The sequence below is a fragment of the Pristiophorus japonicus genome, chromosome 5, assembly GCF_044704955.1.
Source record: "Pristiophorus japonicus isolate sPriJap1 chromosome 5, sPriJap1.hap1, whole genome shotgun sequence".
In the NCBI taxonomy this organism is placed as follows: domain Eukaryota; kingdom Metazoa; phylum Chordata; class Chondrichthyes; family Pristiophoridae; genus Pristiophorus; species Pristiophorus japonicus.
Window position 1 is genome coordinate 229,331,925 of NC_091981.1, and position 19,245 is coordinate 229,351,169.

Below are 19,245 nucleotides of genomic sequence, written 5' to 3' on the forward strand. Positions count from 1 at the left end.
GTATTTGAACAATTCAGAAGGACAGACGGAAAGGAAAAGGAGGTGGGGTAGCTCTGTTAATAAAGGATGAGATCAGTGCGTTAGTGAGAAATGATATTGGCTCAGACAATCAAGATGTTGAATCAGTTTGGGTGGAGATAAGGAATAATAAAGGGAAAAAGTCGCTGGTGGGCGTCGTCTATAGGCCCCCTAATAGTAACTACACTGTTGGACGGAATATAAATCAAGAAATAATAGAGGCTTGTAAATAAGAAATGGCAATACTCATGGGTGATTTTAACCTTCATATTGATTGGACAAGGCAAATTGGTCAGGGTAGCCTTGAGGAAGTGTTCATAGAGTGTATCCGGGATAGTTTCCTTGAACAGTATGTTGCGGAACCAACCAGGGAGCAGGCTATCTTAGATCTGGTACTGTGCAATGAGACAGGATTAATAAACAATCTCCAAGTAAAGGATCCCCTAGGAATGAGTGACCATAACATGGTTGAATTTCAAATTCAGTTGGAGGGTGAGAATGTTGGATCTCAAACCAGTGTCCTAAGCTTAAATAAAGGAGACTACAAAGGTATGAAAGCAGAGTTGGCTAAAGTGGACTGGGAAAACAGGTTAAAGTGTGGGATGGTTGATGAGCAGTGGCAGACATTTAAGGAGATATTTCATATCTCGCAACAAAAATATATCCTAATGAGAAGGAAAGACTATAAGAGAAGGGATAACTATCCGTGGATAACTAAGGAAATAAGGGATGGTATCAAATTGAAAACAAGGGCATAAAGAGTGGCCAACGAGTGGGAGTAAAACATTTAAAAGCCAGCAAAGAACGATTAAAGAAATAATAAAGAGAGGGAAGATAGATTATGAAAGAAAACTCGCGTGATTTATATAAACACAGATAGTAAGAGTTTCTACAGGTACATAAAAAGGAAAAGAGTGGCTAAAGTAAATGTTGGTCCCTCAGAGGATAAGACTGGGGAATTAATAATGGGGAACAGGGAAATGGCAGAGACTTTGAACAAATATTTTGTATCGGTCTTCACGGTAGAAGACACTAAAAACATCCCAATAGTGGATAATCAAGGGGCTATAGGGAGGGAGGAATTTAATACAATCAGTATCACTAAAGAAAGGTGCTCAGTAAAATAATGGGACTAAAGGCAGACAAGTCCCCTGGATCTGATAGCTTGCATCCTAGGATCTTAAAAAAAGTGGCTGCAGAGATAGTGGAATCATTGGTTGTAATCTATCAAAATTCCCTGGATTCTGGGGAGGTCCCAGCACATTGGAAAACCATAAATGTAACGCCCCTATTTAAAAAAGGAGTCAGACAGAAAGCAGGAAACTATAGACCAGTTAGCCTAACATCTGTTATTGCACGAGTGCATTATTAAGGAAGCAGTAGCAGGAAATTTGAAAAAACATAATTCAATCAAGCAGAGTCAGCATTTTATGAAAGGGAAATCATGTTTGACAAATTTGCTGGAGTTCTTTGAGGATGTAATGAGCAGGGTGGATAAGGGGGAACTAGTGGATATGGTGTATTTGGTTTTCAGAAAGCATTCGATACGGTGCCACATAAAAGGTTACTGCACAAGATAAAATTTCACAGGTTTGGGGGGTAATATATTAGCGTGGATTGAGGAATGGCTAACTAACAGAAAACAGAGAGTCGGGAAAAATGGGTCATTTTCCGGTTTGTAATGAATGGGGTGCCGCAGGGATCAGTGCCTCAACTATTTACAATCTATATTAATCACTTGGATGAAGGGACTGAGTGTAATGCAGCCAAGTTTGCTGATGATACAAAGATGGGTGGGAAAGCAAATTGTGAGGAGCACACAAAAAATCTGCAAAGGGATATAGACAGGCTAAGTGAGTGGGCAAACATTTGGCAGATGGAGTATAATGTGGGAAAATGTGAGGTTATCTACTTTGGCAGAAAAAATAGAAAAGCAAATTATAATTTAAATGGAGAAAAATTGCAAAGTGCTGCAGTACAGAGGGACCTGTGGGTCCTTGTGCATGAAACACAAAAAGTTAGTATGCAGGTACAGCAAGTAATCAGGAAGGCAAATGGAATGTTGGCATTTATTGCAAGGGGGATAGTGCATAAAAGCAGAGAAGTCCTACTACAACAATACAGGGTATTGGTGAGGCCACACCTAGAGTATTGCGTGCAGTTTTGGTCTCCGTATTTAAGGAAGGATCATCATTATCATAGGCAGTCCCTCGGAATCAAGGAAGACTTGCTTCCACTCCTGAAGTGAGTTCTTTGTTGGCTGAACAGTCCAATACGAGAGCCACAGACTCTGTCACAGGTGGGACAGATAGTTGTTGAGGGAAGGGGTGGGTGGGACTGGTTTGCCGCACGCTCTTTCCGCTGCCTGCGCTTGATTTCTACATGCTTTCAGTGTTGAGACTCGAGGTGCTCAGCGCCCTCCAGGATGCACTTCCTCCACTTAGGGCAGTCTTGGGCCAGGGACTCCTGTGTGTCGTCGGGGGGGATGTCGCACTTTATCAGGGAGGCTTTGAGGGTGTCCTTGTAACATTTCCGCTGCCCACCGTCAGCTCATTTACCGTGAAGGAGCTCCGAGTAGAGCACTTGCTTTGGGAGTCTCGTGTCTGGCATGTGAACTATGTGGCCTGCCCAGCGGAGCTGATCGAGTGTGGTCAGTGCTTCAATACTCCTCCTCCCAGGATGTTAGCCTGGACAAGGACGCTGATGTTGGTGCGCCTGTCCTCCCAGGGGATTTGTAGGATCTTGCGGAGACATTGTTGGTGATATTTCTCCAGCGACTTGGTCCATGTCTCTGAGCCATGCTTTCGTACGTCTCAGTAAATATGTCGGCTATCCTGGAGTTCAGCCTCTGTATGTGCGCAGACGCAGGCGTTGTCCGCGTCCTGTAGCTTGATGACAGAGGTTGGGGTGGTCTTGGACCTGGCCTGGAAGGAGGCTGTTCAGAGAAGGTTCACTAGGTTGATTCCGGAGATGAGGGGGTTGACTTATGAAGATAGGTTGAGTAGGTTAGGTCTATACTCATTGGAGTTCAGAAGAATGAGAGGTGATCTTATCGAAACATATAAGATCATATAGGGGCTTGATAAGGTGGATTCAGAGAGGATATTTCCACTCATAGGGAAAACTAAAACTAGGCTCAGAATTAGGGGCCACCCATTTAAAACAGAGATGAGCAGGAGTTTCTTCTCTCAGATGGTTGTAAATCTATGGAATTCTCTGCCCCCGAGAGCTGTGGAGGCTGGGTCATTGAATATATTTAAGGCGGAGATAGACAGATTTTTGATTGATAAGGGAATAAAGGATTATGGGGAGCGGGCAGGGAAGTGGAGCTGTCCATGATCAGATTAGCCATGATTTTATTAAATGGCGGAGCAGGCTCGAGGGGCCAGATGGCCTACTCCCGCTTGTATTTCTTATGTTTCTTATGTTTTAATGTGCTCAGCAGAAGGCTTAGTTAAACAGACATCTAGGCTCCTACATCAAAAAGAGGTAGTTTGATCAGAGTGGTAACTTCGATTGAAAGCTCAGTGGATCAATTTTTCACACAAAGCATTGTGAAAGTTCATAGAGCACTTAGTCTCTGTCTATCTGTCTGACACTCTCTCTTTTTTTCTCTTTCTGGTAGAGAGACACCAGACTAGACATTACAAATACATGCAGACTGTTACAGAACATGGCTTGTTTAGAAAGCTTGGATTTAGCTATTTTGAAAGTGGCTTATTGCCTACAACAATTGCAGAGTACTTGGAACAGCAGTAGTAAGAATGTCATGATTCTCATTGTGAAAATGTATTCTGTTCATTCATATCATTTATGTAAAACACTTCAAATCATCAAGCCAACGTTAAATTAGTCTCAGCTTGAAGTTTTAGTACAGTGTTAGGTTTCTATCGTAGCTGTTTCTCAAACTACAATAAAATTGACATGTCCTGAAATGATGCTGTCATTTTGCATTGCTCTGAATGTAAGTAAGCCTACATTTTTTTTCAAAGCAGAAGTTACCATTCCCTTGTTTATTGGACATTGCAGTGCTTTACACCACAGACAAAACGATTCCATTTAAGTAAGAAAAATATAAGGAATGACAAAAATATCTGTAAAATATTAAAGTTGACCAACTTAAGATTCAAAATGCATGACAGCAGTATCTGATACGCTCCCTTTTAATGCAATATTCAAAATAAACTAAAACAACATATTTGTCTTCGGATAAGTGCAGAATTTGAAGTACAAATAAAATTGGATCTATTTTAATTAAACTTAAAACATCAGAATTTGATGTTCCTGGTTCTAACATTTTCAGGAGAGGTGGAGAAGGGCAAAAAGTAAGGTGCGGATGGTGGGAGGAGAAAGTATTAGCAAAGGATTCTATCACAGTGCCGAACTTCTCGCCACAGAGATTACAAGATCGTTGAGGGAAGCTTATTTTGGGGCCAGCGGCAAACACCTTTGCTTCGCTGCTGCCTGCAAGTTATGGGCCTAAGTAGCATGCTTGTTCAAGAAGAGACAGAAGTATAAACTGGGTAACTATAGACCAGTTAGTCTCAGGTTAGTTAGGGGCAAACTATTAGAACCTATAATTCAAGATGAAACTAGTGCAAATTCAAAAATATATGGGATAATCAAAGACAGCCAGATGGATTTATTAAAGGAAAATCATGTAAGATGACTTAATGGTCTTTAAAGCAATATTTCTAATTATGTTACTTATGTTGTATTAAATCAGTTCTGAGGAAGCCAGTTTCTCTTTCAGATCTATTTACAATTAGCGGCAATTCAAATGGTCAACCATGTGTAATTCCTTTCAAGTACGTTGATAAGTGGTATCTGGACTGCACGACTGAGGGCAGATCAGACGGCTTGCTTTGGTGTGCAACTACCTCAGACTATACTGATGGCAGGTGGGGATTTTGCCCAGTAAAATGTAAGTATGCCAAAATATTATCTACCGTTCTATAATTATATGACTATATAATGTGCTCTGGTTTTCCTTTCTAACAATTATTGTACATTATGATTAATGGCAAATAACAAGAAGCATCCTCTTCGGCCATTTTTACCTGCAATTTTTGACAGCCTCCTGAAGTACCCACCCATTTTTGAGTTTCCCTTTGGGATTTCCCCCCAGTATATTTTGTTTTTGGAAGCAGAGGAGGAGCAATGGAGAGATGACAGGTTGGCCAGGGAGCACCAGAGATATATGGCATCCTCTTGCTGCTACCCTGACACCAGAATAAACAGGCAAAGGCATATGTGCATTTGTGGAAGGAGCAGTGTCACCTGCAGCAACCTGATCTGCAAGCCTTCTCTACCACTCGCACACCTGTGAAGATCACAACCATCCTGAACTTCTATGTTATGTCATACACTCCTGTCACTGAGATATAACCTAAGTGATGCACTAATCTAGGACAAAAAGCACTCACCGCATACACTGGCACCAAAGTGAAGCACATATGATAGAGGTACTACTCACATATACAACATCGTTTTTCATTAAAATTTTACTTGCGCTATAGTTCTTCTGGGCTACTACAAACTTTGCGTCTGCACTAAATGTTATCTCTGGTTCAGTGTCACCAGTAACTCCACTAAGTGGGCCTTTCATAACCTGCAATCTGGAAAGTGCCTTTACTGTCCAAAATCTAGAGTGTGATGAGTAAGACTACTCATTGTGCATACTGGATGTTGCAAACTCTCATGAACTGCCACATGTGATTTCCTATCTTAGAAAGCTGAACTGACAAGCACACTAGTGATGCAAGGCTAATTGTAAACCAACAAACTGGATTATTTTTGCATGAAATATATAAATGAAGAAAATGTTGTTTTGCAGTGAAATTTACCTATTTCCTGTCATTCCGTGTACTGTCACAATAATAAATTATGTAATTCTGCCATTTATTATGGACATTAATCTTAGAAAGTGAAACCTCTTTGCCTCTCTCACTGTTCCAGGCTGAAACTAAGCTGGACTGACTTTTCCAGAGGTAGAAAAAAATGAATGACTTGCATTTATCTGGCTCCTTTCACGACTGCCAGATGTCCCAAAGCGCTTTACAGCCAATGAAGTACCTTTTGAAGTGTAGGCCGTGATTTCGCCGACTGAGGCGGGACCGAGGCAGGCGATGTAGTGGCGGGGTCCGACTGCAGTCCTCTCTCCATCCTGGCCTCCCACACGACTTTCCCCTGATTGGCCTTGTTAAGTCTGCCCAGCGCGATTTCCGGCCAATTAAAAGGAAGCGAGTCTGATGATATCATTGATGATGTGTCATCAGCTTGTTTCCTTAAAGGGAGCATGCACAAATTGATTTTGCCAGCCGTGCTGTCAGTGTTCTACAACATTGAGGTGCTGCAAACACTGACAAGCACTGCACAGAGGTGCACAGCTGCACCCAAGCTCTCTCATGACTCCTTATGGAGGAAGTCACAGCACGCAGAGAAGTTCTCTTCCCTTCCAATGGGCGGAAGAGACCGCCAGAGGAGACCAACACAGCCTGGTTGCACATTGCACAGGAGGGCACAAGCAGGGAAGTCATCAGGAGGACCTGGCTGCAGTGGCGCAAACCTTTCAATGATTTCAGAAGTTCACAAAACGTTACTGCAAAGCCACCCTCAATCTCATCCTGCTGTGGCACTCATCACATCCCCATCACTCTGCCTTCCCTACCCTACACCTGCACATCTTTACTCACACCAACTCTTGCATCTCACCCATCCCTCTCTCTCTATCTACATTATCACTTCCCCATCTCACTAACGACAGCTCATACTCACCCTCATCCTAATGCAAGTATACCAACTAACAACACACAAAGGTAGGCACTTGGATGCTTTTGTCAATGTTCATGTAAAGTTTCTGTTAATGTGTTGTCAAACATTGAAATCTTTATTTTCAAAACATTGCGTTCTTGAACAGATTTGTATGCTCCTTTGGAAGTGGCTTAGTGAATGGTGAGAAATAACGGTACCCCTCGCAATGGTGATGAGTATGAAAGGAATGGCTTGGGCATTGTAGGGATCCTTTATGGTGCTGGTGTGGGGTGGTGTCAACCTGACGCATCATGTGGCAGCCAGGGTGTACAGCATCAAGTGAAGTAAATGTGGCCATGGTGAGGCCAACCCTGGCATCCCAGGCAGCAATGTGCTCAGGTGCTGATGCCCTCTCTCCTGTGCAGCATCAGCTGATTGCGGAGAAGGTTGGTGTTGTTGTTGGTACTGCTGGTGTGCCTGGTGCTGCTGGTGTTGGGGATGATCGTGGCAGGATTTTGAGGAACAAGGTGAGATAGCTTGAAGGGCACCAATGCTAATAGATGACATGTGAACTTGAGATGACAGAAGTGATTTGTCAATGGAGAGAGGTTGTTCCAATGAGGTGACACTGGATAAAACATAAGAAATAGGAGCAGGAGTAGGCCCCTCGAGCCTGCTCTGACATTCAATAAGATCATGGCTGGTCTTCTACCTGAACTCCACTTTCCTGCACTATCCCCATATCCCTTGATAAGATCATAACAAATATAGAGAGATTGCTCCAAAAAATTGCAAATGCATAAAGCTCAATGTGCCTTCCAAAAGCAGTATGTATGAATTTTTGATCGTGGAAAGTGAACAGCTCTGAGACGGGAACTTTCATAGCACATTTTCAGCTTTCAGGTAAAGAAATTAGTTCATGCTGATACAACTCCCGACATCCTTACTGTTTTATATGTAAACTTGTATTTACTCTGTACAGCCACCAGAGGGCTCATCCCTGGGAGTCCCAAGGGATCCCATAATCCCTTGGGAGCACAGGTATTTAAAGAGGCTTCACAGGTTCGAGGGGCAGTCTGGAGACCTGCAATAAAAGACTAAGGTCACACTTTACTTTGAGCTCACTGTGTTCAGTCTGACTCTTTCTCCATGCACAACAACTGGCGATGAGCTACAGATAACGAACCCAAAGATGCAGAGAACAGTGGGCATCCTGGAGAAATTCTCGGAGGGAGATGATTGGGAAACTTTTGTGGAGCGACTCAACCAATACTTCGTGGCCAACGAGCTAGATGGGGAAGAGAGCGCTGCCAAACAAAGGACGATCTTCCTCACTGTCTGTGGGGCACCAACGTATGGCCTCATGTAGAATCTGCTCACTCCAGCAAAACCCACGGAGAACTCGTACAATGATTTGTGCACACTGGTCCGAGAGCATTTAAACCCAATGGAAAGCGTTCTGATGGCGAGATACTGGTTCTACACCTACAAAAGGTTTGAAGGCCAGGAAGTGGCGAGTTAAGTTGCCGAGCTAAGACGCCTTGCAGGACATTGCGAATTTGAAGGACATTTGGAGCACATGCTCAGAGACTTTTTCGTACTTGGCATTGGCCATGAAACCATACTTCGCAAACTTTTGACTGGAGAGACCCCATCCTTGAGTAAGGCCATAGCAATAGCCCAGGTGTTCATTGCCACCAGTGACAATACGAAGCAAATCTCTCAGCACACAAGTGCTGCTTCAAGTACGGTGAACAAAGTGATGTTGTTTTTGAATTGTAACGTAAAGGGCAGATCACACATGCCTGCAGCTGCACGTCCGCAGATGTCTCAGAGTCCACCATCAAGGGTGATGAATGCAAGGCCATTAACACCTTGTTGGCGCTGCGGGGTGATCATCGTTTCCATTCATGCCGATTCAAAGAGTACATTTGCAAGGGCTGTGGAACAATGGGACACCTCCAACGAGCGAGCTGCAAAGCCTGTTAAACCTGCAAACCACCATGTTGCAGAGGAGGACAGATCCACGGAGGATCACGATGAACCAAAGCCTCAGATTGAGGAGGCAGAGGTACATGGGGTGCACACATTCACCACGAAATTTCCCCCGATAATGCAGAATGTTGAACTAAATGGACTCCCGGTGTCAATGTAGCTGGACATGGGTGTAAGCCAGTCCATCATGGGTAAAAAGACTTTCGAAAGGTTGTGGTGCAACAAGGCCTCAAGGCCAGTCTTAACTCCAATTCGCACGAAACTAAGAACTTACACAAAATAACTGATTCCTGTAATCGGCAGTGCTACTGTAAAGGTCTCCTACGATGGAGCGGTGCACAAGCTACCACTCTGGGTGGTACCGGGTGATGGTCCCATGCTGCTCGGCAGGAGCTGGCTGGAAAAGATACGCTGGAACTGGGACGACATCCAAGTGCTATCGCCTGCTGACGACACTTCGTGTGCCCAGGTCTTAAACAAATTTCCTTCGCTGTTTGAACCAGGCATCGGGAAATTCCAAGGAGCATAAGTGCAGATCCACCTAATTCCGGGGGCGCGACCCATCCATCACAAAGCGAGAGCAGTACCGTACATGATGAGAGAAAGGCTGGAGATCAAGCTAGACCGGCTGTAAAGAGATGGCATCATTTCCCCGATCGAGTTCAACGAATGGGCCAGTCCTATCGTCCTAGTCCTCAAGGGAGATTGCACCGTCAGAATCTGTGGCTACAAAGTAACTATCAATCGTTTCTCCCAACAGGACCAATACGCACTACCAAAGGCTGACAACCTCTTTGAAAGGCTGTCGAGAGGAAAGACATTTACGAAGCTGGATCTGACTTCAGCCTACATGGAACAGGAACTGGAGGATTCATCGGAGGCCCTCACCTGCATCAACACACACAAAGGTCTTTTTGTTTATAACAGATGCCTGTTTGGAATCCGATCAGTGGCGGCGATATTCCAGAGAAACATGGAAAGTTTACTGAAGTCGGTCCCCCACACCGTGGTCTTCCAGGACGACATCTTGGTCACAGGTTGGAACACAGTCGAGCACCTGCAGAACCTGGAGGAGGTTCTTAATCGGCTCAACCGTGTGGGGCTCAGGTTAAAATGCTCGAAGTGCGTTTTCCTGGCGCCTGAAGTGGAGTTCTTGGGAAGGAAGACTGCGGCGGACGACATCAGGCCCACCAACGTGAAGACGGCGGCAATCGAGAACGCACTGAGGCCACAGAACGTGACGGAGCTGCGGTCGTTTCTGGGACTCCTGAACTACTTTGGTAAATTCTTACCGGGTCTCAGCACACTGTTAGAACCACTGCATGCTTTTCTACGAAAAGGGGACGAATGAGTTTGGGGCAAAAGCCAAGAAAATGCCTTTGTAAAAGCGAGAAAATTGTTATGCTAAAACAAATTGCTTGTGTTGTATAATCCATGTAAGCGTTTGGCACTAGCATGTGATGCACCGTCATATGGCGTTGGGTGTGTATTGCAACAAGCTAATGATTTCAGGAAACTGCAACTGGTTGCTTATGCATCCAGGAATCTGTCCAAGGCTGAGTGCGCCTACAGCATGATTGAAAACGAAGCGTTATCGTGTGTCTATGGGGTAGAGAAAATGCATTAATACCTGTTTGGGCTAAAATTCGAATTGGAAACTGACCATAAGCCACTTATATCCCTGTTCTCCGAGAATAAAAGGATAAATATCAATGCATCGGCCCGCATCCAGAGATGGGCGCTCATGTTGTCCACATACAACTACGCTATCTGCCACAGGCCAGGCACAGAAAACTGTGCTGGTACTATCAGTAGGCTGCCATTGCCCACCACGAGGGTGGAAATGGCAGAATCCGCAGATCTAGCCATGGTTATGGAAGCATTTGAGAGTGAGCAATCGCCCGTCACTGCCCAGCAAATCAAAACCTGGACAAGCCATGACCCCTTATTATCTCCAGTCAAAAGCTGTGTGCTTCACAGGAGCTGGTCCAGTGTCCCAGTGGAAATGCAGGAAGAGATAAAGCCATTCCAGCGGCGCAAAGATGAAATGTCTATACAGGCAGACTGTCTTCTGTGGGCAATCGAGTAGTGGTCCCCAAGAAGGGCAGAGACACCTTCATCAATGACCTCCACAGTACCCACCCAGGCATCGTAATGATGAAAGCGATAGCCAGATCCCATGTGTGGTGGCCCGGTATCCATGTAGACTTAGAGTCCTGCGTTCACAGATGTAATACATGCTCGCAGTTAAGCAATGTACCCAGGGAGGCACCGCTACGTTTATGATCTTGGCCTTCCAAACCGTGGTCTAGGGTACACGTCGATTATGCAGGCCCGTTCTTGGGTAAAATGTTCTTTGTGGTTGTAGACGCATACTCCAAGTGGATTGAATGTGAGATAATCTCAGCTAGCATGTCCACTGCCACCACTGAAAGCCTGCGGGCCATGTTTGCCACTCACTGCTTACCCGATGTGCTGGTGAGCGAAAACAGCCATGTTTTACCAATGCTGAGTTCAAAGAATTCATGACCTGTAAAGGGATTAAACATGTCACATCTGCCCCGTTTAAACCAGCATCCAATGGTCAGGCAGAGAGAGCAGTGCAAACCATCATGCAAGGCTTAAAGAGGGTAACTGAAGGCTCACTGCAGACTCGCCTATCCCGAGTCCTGCTTAGCTACCGCACGAGACCCCACTCACTCACTGGGATCCCACCTGCTGAACTGCTCATGAAAAGAGCACTTAAGAGAAGGCTGTCGTTAGTTCACCCTGATCTACATGAACAGGTAGAGAGCAGGCGGCTTCAACAAAATGCATACCACGATAGCACAAATGTGTCATGTGAGATTGAAATCAATGTTCCTGTATTTGTATTAAATTATGGACAAGGTCCCAAGTGGCTTCCCGGCACTGTTGTGGCCAAAGAGGGGAGCAGGGTGTTTCGGGTCAAACTTTCAAATGGACTCATTCACCGGAAACATTTGGACCAAATCAAACTCAGATTCACGGACTATCCTGATCAACCCACCTTGGATCCTACCTTTTTTGATCCCCCAACATACACACCAGTGGCAACCAGCACCACGGTTGACCACGAGCAGAACCCATCATCCACAGCAGCCCAGCAGGGCCCAACACACCAGGCAGCCCAGAAAGGCCAACTGCTCAGCAGCCCAGCGAGGGCCCAACAAATGATTCAACAACACCAGCATTCACACTGAGATGATCAACCAGGGCAAGAAGGGCCCCAGATCGACTCACATTGTAAATAGATACACTATTGACTTTGGGGGGGGGGAGTGTTGTTACATATGTAAATGTTTATTTACTCTGTACAGCCACCAGAGGGCTCATCGCCAGAGTCCCAAGGGATCCCATAATCCCTTGGGAGCACATGTATTTAAGGAGGCTTCACAGGTTCGAGAGGCACTCTGGAGACCTACAATAAAAGACCAAGGTCACACTTTATTTTGAGCTCACAGTGTTCAGTCTGACCCTTTCTCCATACACAACACTTACCTGATGTGATCCCCAAGCAGCAAACTCGTGGAAAATTGTCTTTAATAGTCTCTTAACAGACCTGATATCTGGGGAAGTAGCATGACAGTGGGGTGACTGCAGGGTCCCAACATTTCATGTTCATTTTAACAGCTGGCCCGCCACCAATCCCATCCTCTGAACGCCGGCAAAATTCTGGCTGTACACACTGTTGTCATGTAGGAAATGCGGGCAATTTGTGCACAGCAAGCTCCCACTAAGAGAGATGGAGGCTACCCTCTGAACCTTTCCTCAGGAATTGGCTCCCACAGCCACCAGTTAAAGATGCCGCTTTGAAGCAGAAGCACCCACTCTTGGTGTGGGTGCTGTAACAATTATTCTGTTTGTTTAGCTGAGCTCCCACATTGGGCAGCTGAATGAAGAACCTTACAGCACTAGAGGCACGAATAGTTCTGAAATATATTGGCGAACTCCCCTTCTGGGGGAGGTGGGACCTGTACAATCCAGACAGGTTGCACCTCAACAGAGCTGGGACCAATATCCTTGCGGGCGGCGGGGGGGTAGGGGTTTGCAAGTGCTGTTGTGGAGGGTTTAAACTAACTTGGCAGGGGGATGAAAACCTGAGAATAGATTCAGCAGGGAGGGGAGTAAAGCTGGAATTAGAAAGCAAAACTGAAGAAAGTGAGTTTGAAGGAGAGAGGAAACAAGCAGGAAAAAATGGTAAAAAAACAAATTTAAATGTTCTTTGTCTAAATGCACATAGCATTCGTAACAAAATAGATGAGTTGATGGCACAAATAGATACAAATGGGTATGATCTGATGGCCATTACAGAGATGTGGTTGCAAGGTGACCAGGACTGGGAACTAAATATTCAGGGGTGCTTGACAATCCATAAGGACAGACAGAAAGGAAAAGGAGATGGGGTAGCTCTGTTGATAAAGGATGGAATCAATGAAATAGTGAGAAACGATATTGGCTCAAATGATCAGGATGTTGAAACAGTTTGGGCGGAGATAAGGAATAATAAGTGGAAAAAGTCACTGGTTGGCGTAGTCCAATAGGTCCCCTAACAGTAGCAACTCTGTTGGTCGGAGTATAAAGCAAGAAATAGTGGGGGTTTGTAAAAAGGGAACAGCAATAATCATGGGTGATTTTAACCTCCATATTGATTGGACAAATCAAATTGGTCAGGGTAGCCTTGAGGAAGAGGTAATAGAATGCATAAGGGACGGGTTCCTTGAGCAGTATGTAACAGAGCCACCAGGGGGCAGGCTATCTTAGATCTGTCCTGTGTAATGAGACAGGATTAATAAACAATTTCCTAATACAGGAACCCCTTGGAATGAGTGATCACAGCATGGTTGAATTTCAAATTCAGATGGAGCGCGAGAAAGTTGAATCCCAAACCAGCGTAATAAGCTTAAATAAAGGAGACTACAAAGGTATGAGGGCAGAGTTGGCTAAAGTGGACTAGGAAAATAGATTAAATTTTTGTAGGACGGTTGATGAACAGTGGCATACATTTAAGGAGATAATTCATAACTCTCAAGAAAAATATATTCCAGTGAGGAGGAAAGGGTGTAAAAGAAAAGATAGCCATCTGTGACTAACTAAAGAAATAAAGGATGGTATCCAATTAAAAACAAGGGCATACAAAGTGGCCAAAACTACTGGGAGGACGTAAGATTGGGAAGCTTTTAAAAGCCAGCAAAGAATGACTAAAAAAGGATTAAGAAAGGGAAGATAGACTATTAAAGTAAACTAGCATGAAATATAAACACAAATAGCAAGAGTTTCTACAGATATATAAAAAGGAAAAGAGTGGCTAAAGTAAAAGTTGGTCCCTTAGAGGACAAGACCGGGGAATTAGTGATTGGGAACATGGAGATGGCAGAAACTCTGAACAAATATTTTGTATCAGTCTTCACGGTAGAGGACACTAAAAATATTCCAACAGTGGATAATCAAGGGGCTATAGCACAATCACTAAGGAGGTGGTACTCAGTAAGATAATGGGACTAAAGGCGGATAGACTGTAAATGTAACACCCCTATTTAAAAAGGGAGGCAGGCAAAAAGCAGGAAACTATAGACCAGTTAGCCTAACATCTGTGGTTGGGAAAATGTTGGAATTCATTATTAAAGAAGCAGTAGCAGGACATTTGGAAAAGCATAATTCAGTCAGGCAGAGTCAGCATGGATTTATGAAGGGGAAGTCATGTTTGACAAATTTGCTGGAATTCTTTGAGGATGTAACGAACAAGGTGGATAAAGGGGAACCAGTGGATGTGGTGTATTTGGACTTCCAGAAGGCATTTTACAAGGTGCCACATAAAAGGTTACTGCACAAGATAAAAGTTCACGGGCTGGGTGTGATATGTTAGCACGGATAGAGGATTGGCTAACTAACAGAACACAGAGAGTCGGGATAAATGGTTCATTCTCGGGTTGGCAATTAGTCACTAGTGGGGTGCAGCAGGGATCAACTGGGACACCAACTATTTACAATCTATATTAATGACTTGGATGAAAGACCGGATATAATGTAGCCAAGTTTGCTGATGATACAAAGATGGGAGGAAAAGCAATGTGTGAGGAGGACACAAAAAACCTGCAAAAGGACATAGAAAAGGAAAAGAGTGGCTAGAGTAAATGTTGGTCCCTTACAGGACGAGAACAGGGAATTAGTAATGGGGAACATGGAGATGGCAGAAACTCTGAACAAATATTTTATATCAGTCTTTACGGTAGAGGACACAAACAATATCCCATCAATGCATAGTCAAGGGATTATAGGCGGAGGAGGAACTTAACACAACCACAATCACTAAGGAGGTGGTACTCAGTAAGATAATGGGACTAAAGGCAGATAAATCCTCTGGACCTGATGGCATGCATCCTAGGGTCTTAAGAGAAGTAGCGGCATGGATAGTGGACGCATTGGTTGTAATTTACAAAAATTCCCTGGATTCTGGGGAGGTCCCAGCGCATTGGAAAACTGCAAATGTTACACCCCTATTTAAAAAATGAGGCAGACAAAAAGCAGAAAACTATAGACCAGTTAGCCTAACATCTGTCGTTGGGAAAATGTTAGAGTCCATTATTAAAGAAGCAGTAGCAGGACATTTGGAAAAGCATAAATCAGTCAGGCAGAGTCTGCATGGATTTATGAAGGGGAAGTCATGTTTGACAAATTTGCTGGAATTCTTTGAGGATGTAATGAACAGGGTGGATAAAGGGGAACCAGTGGATGTGATGTATTTGGACTTCCAGAAGGCATTTGACAAGGTGCCACATAAAAGGTTACTGCACAAGATAAAAGTTCACGGGGTTGTGGGTAATATATTAGCATGGATAGAGGATTGGCTAATGAACAGAAAACAGAGAGTCGGGATAAATGACTCTCATTCTCTGGTTGGCAACCAGTAAGTAGTGGGGTGCCGCAGGGATCAGTGCTGGGACCCCAACTATTTACAATCTGTATTAACGACTTGGAAGAAGGGACTGAGTGTAACATAGCCAAGTTTGCTGACGATACAAAGATGGGAGGAAAAGCAATGTGTGAGAAGGACACAAGAAATCTGCAAAAGGCCATAGACAGGCTAAGGGGGCAAAAATTTGGAAGATGGAGTATAATGTTGGAAATTGTGAGGTCATGCACTTTGGCAGAAAAAATCAAAGAGCAAGTTATTATTTAAATGGAGACGAATTGCAAAGTGCTGCAGTACAGTGGGAGCTGGGGGTCCTGGTGCATGAAACACAAAAGGATAGTATGCAGGTATAGCAAGTGATCAGGAAGGCTAATGGAATCTTGGCCTTTATTGCAAAGGGGATGGAGTATAAAAGCAAGGAAGTCTTGCTACAGTTATACAGGTTATTGGTGAGGCCACACCTGGTATACTGAATACAGTTTTGTATTCCATTTTTAAGAAAGGATATATTTGCTTTGGAGGCAGTTCAGAGAATGTTCACTAGGTTGATTCTGGAGATGAGGGGGTTGACATGAAGAAAGATTGAGAAGGTTGGGCCTCTACTCATTGGAATTCAGAAGAATGAGAGGTGATCTTATCGAAACGTATAAGATTATGAGGGGGCTTGACAAGGTGGATGCAGAGAGGATGTTTCCACTGATAGGGGAGACTAGAACTAGGGGGCATAATCTTAGAATAAGGGGCTGCCCATTTAAAATTGAGATGAGGAGGAATTTCTTCTCTCAGAGGGTTGTAAATCTGTGGAATTCGCTGCCTGAGAGAGCTGTGGAAGCTGAGTAATTGAATAAATTTAAGACAGAGATAGACAGCTTCTTAACCGATGAGGGAATAAGGGGTTATGGGGAGCGAGCAGGGAAGTGGACCTGAGTCCATGATCGGATCAGCCATACTCGTATTAAATGGCGGAGCAGTATCGAGGGGCCATATGGCCTACTCCTGCTCCTATTTCTTATGTTCTTATATTCTTTGTCTGAAACTGATCTGGTGTGTGTGTATATACAATTTTGATAGCTGTTTTGTCTGGTAATCAAATTAATGGTCCTCACCAACATCCTGGATAATTTGTGTCATAAGAATATAGCAACATAGGAACATTAGGAACTGGAGTAGGCCATTCAGTCCCTTGGGCTTGCTCCGTCTTTCAATGAGATCATGGCTGATTGGCACCTCAACTCCATTTTCCCACCTTTGTTACCCTTGCCTCGCAAAAACCTATCAATCTCAGTCTTGAAAGCTCTAATTGTCCTGGCATCCATAACCAAGGGAGAGAGTGACAAATTTCTACCAACCTTTGTGTGAAAAAGTGCATTCTGTTTTTGCCCTGAATGGCCTAGCTATAAATTTAAGATTATGTCCCCATGATTTTGATCCTCCCCAACAAGAAAATAGTTTCTCCGTATCTACCCGATCAAATCCTTTTAACATTTTAAATATGTTCATCAGATCACCCTCAATCTCCTATAATTAAGACTACAAAACAAGTTTATGCAACCTTTCAGTGCTGGTTACTTTTCTGCTGATTCTGCACTGCACCCCCTTCATGGCCAGTATACCTTCCTGAGGTGCAGTGCCCAAAACCGAACACAGCACTCCAGATAGGGTTCTATAGAACTGAAGGATAACTTCCTCCCATTGTATTCCAGTCCCTTGTGTTAAAAACTAGCATTCCTTTTTGATTGCTTAGTCTACCTGGCTTTTAATAGTTTGTATACTTGGACTCTCATATCTTTTTGCTTCTCTACAGTCCCTACTTTCTCACCATTTAGAAAATGTTCCAATTTATCTTTCTTGGGTGCAAAGACCTCACACTTGCCCACATTGAACTCCATTGCCATAGATTTGCCCACTTACATAATCTGTCTATGTACCATTACAACTTCCTGCTCCCATCTGCACTATTTACTGTTTCTCCTAACTTAGTGTCTCTTGGAGTAAATGCTTTGTGAACTGCCTTTGAGGCCATTGTGAACATTAGCTAATCAATTGGGTACAAATGCAGTAAAAAAATCACAGATTCTAATGTGTGTGTGTGTGGGATCCTGGCCTAGAAGAGCCCAGAAAAAATACCATTGCCTGATTGGATCAGCAATATTTAGTTGTGTGCCAGCAGTTGTGAGGCGGCTCGCCTGTTGAATCCACAATGCCCATTCGGTGCTGCTTTCCCCGTCCACCTTCCCTATCCTGGCGGGAGCCAAAGATACATCTGTATTGATATGGGTGCCCATCGCTGCCATGTGAATGATGTAACCTCTTCTGACCCTGATACTCTGGGGATGTCAGCAGTGGTCACTGGCACCAGCTCAGCTGCACTTGTATCGATGGCTCTGTTCAAATTCAGAGCCATTATGTTCAATTTTAGGTGCCTTACTTTAAAAAGAATGTCAAAGACATGACACATATGCAGAAGAGATTCATTATGAGACCAATGAAGAGATGATGTAGCTATGAGGAGAGACTAGAGAAACTGGGGCTCTTTTCACTAGAACAGAGTAATTATGAAGGGTTGTAGTAAAGTCAATAGGGAAGAAGATATTTCCATTAGTCAGTGAATCAGTAACTAAATTTAGGATCATCATCAATAGAACAAAGGGAAAGGTTAGGAGATAGTGTTTATGCAGAAGTAAGGTTCACTACTTGGAAAATAAAAATTGAAAAGGCTAAGGGGGAAAAGGACAGGGTTATAGGACTGTGGATAACTCTTCCAGAGATACAGCACATGTACAATGGGTTGAATGGCCTCTGTGGAATAAAATTCCTATGGTTTTATGATTCTATGTGCATTTTACTTACGTTTATCTAATCAAATGGTTCAGCTGTCATTTCCTGTTTTCTAATGTTGATGATGATAGATTCAATTAATAACACTTGACGTTGAAATGTGCTGCGTTATCTCAGCTCGTCCAGCAGGCAAAGTTTCATTTGAAACTGCTTTCACTGGCACATCAGACTCATGTTGTCTACTATCTTTAGGTGCCACTCTCATCATGGCTAACTCTGCTGTGAATCAACATGTGAATGAATTGCTGACGTGGAAAATTTAGTCCCTGTAATCATGTTCCTGTTAGAAGTGAAATGGAGCCCAAGAGAACCTTCAGAAATCATCAGCAAATTCCATCGCTCTTTCAAGGCCTCTGATTCATTTCCCATTTGGAATCATTAGTGAGATTAACTTTGTTTACAGTTAACAGTCAACTCATGTTTTTATTGCACATAGACATATACATAATTCTAGCCCCGAAATTATTCCTGGCAATGTTATTGGATGGCGCTTAATATGTTCGTATGAGTTTCCTCTGCCAATTCTTGTAAGGCACCATTAACATATTTATTTTAAGTAGGTTGGTGCTTCTGCTAAAATAGAAGAAAAGGAATGGTATCCAAACACAATTAGAGCTCACGCATCGATATTGCCAGCTGTCCTTTTTAAACTTGTATGAAAATGTATTTTAAGGTTATGGCTTTTGTTATTCCTAAGGGCAACAGAGAGC

The 19,245-nt window shown here is 43.7% G+C and overlaps 1 protein-coding gene across 2 annotated transcripts in view; it reads left to right on the forward strand.

Moving 5' to 3' along the window:
• The window catches only part of LOC139264623 (macrophage mannose receptor 1-like), a 332,729-nt gene that overhangs the window by 9,866 nt on the left and 303,618 nt on the right, over positions 1 to 19,245 (forward strand). For both annotated transcript variants that reach the window (XM_070881368.1, XM_070881367.1), the window contains exon 3: positions 4,772 to 4,942. In XM_070881368.1, the coding sequence (XP_070737469.1) occupies positions 4,772 to 4,942 (171 nt within the window). The remainder of the gene's footprint in view (positions 1 to 4,771; positions 4,943 to 19,245) is intronic.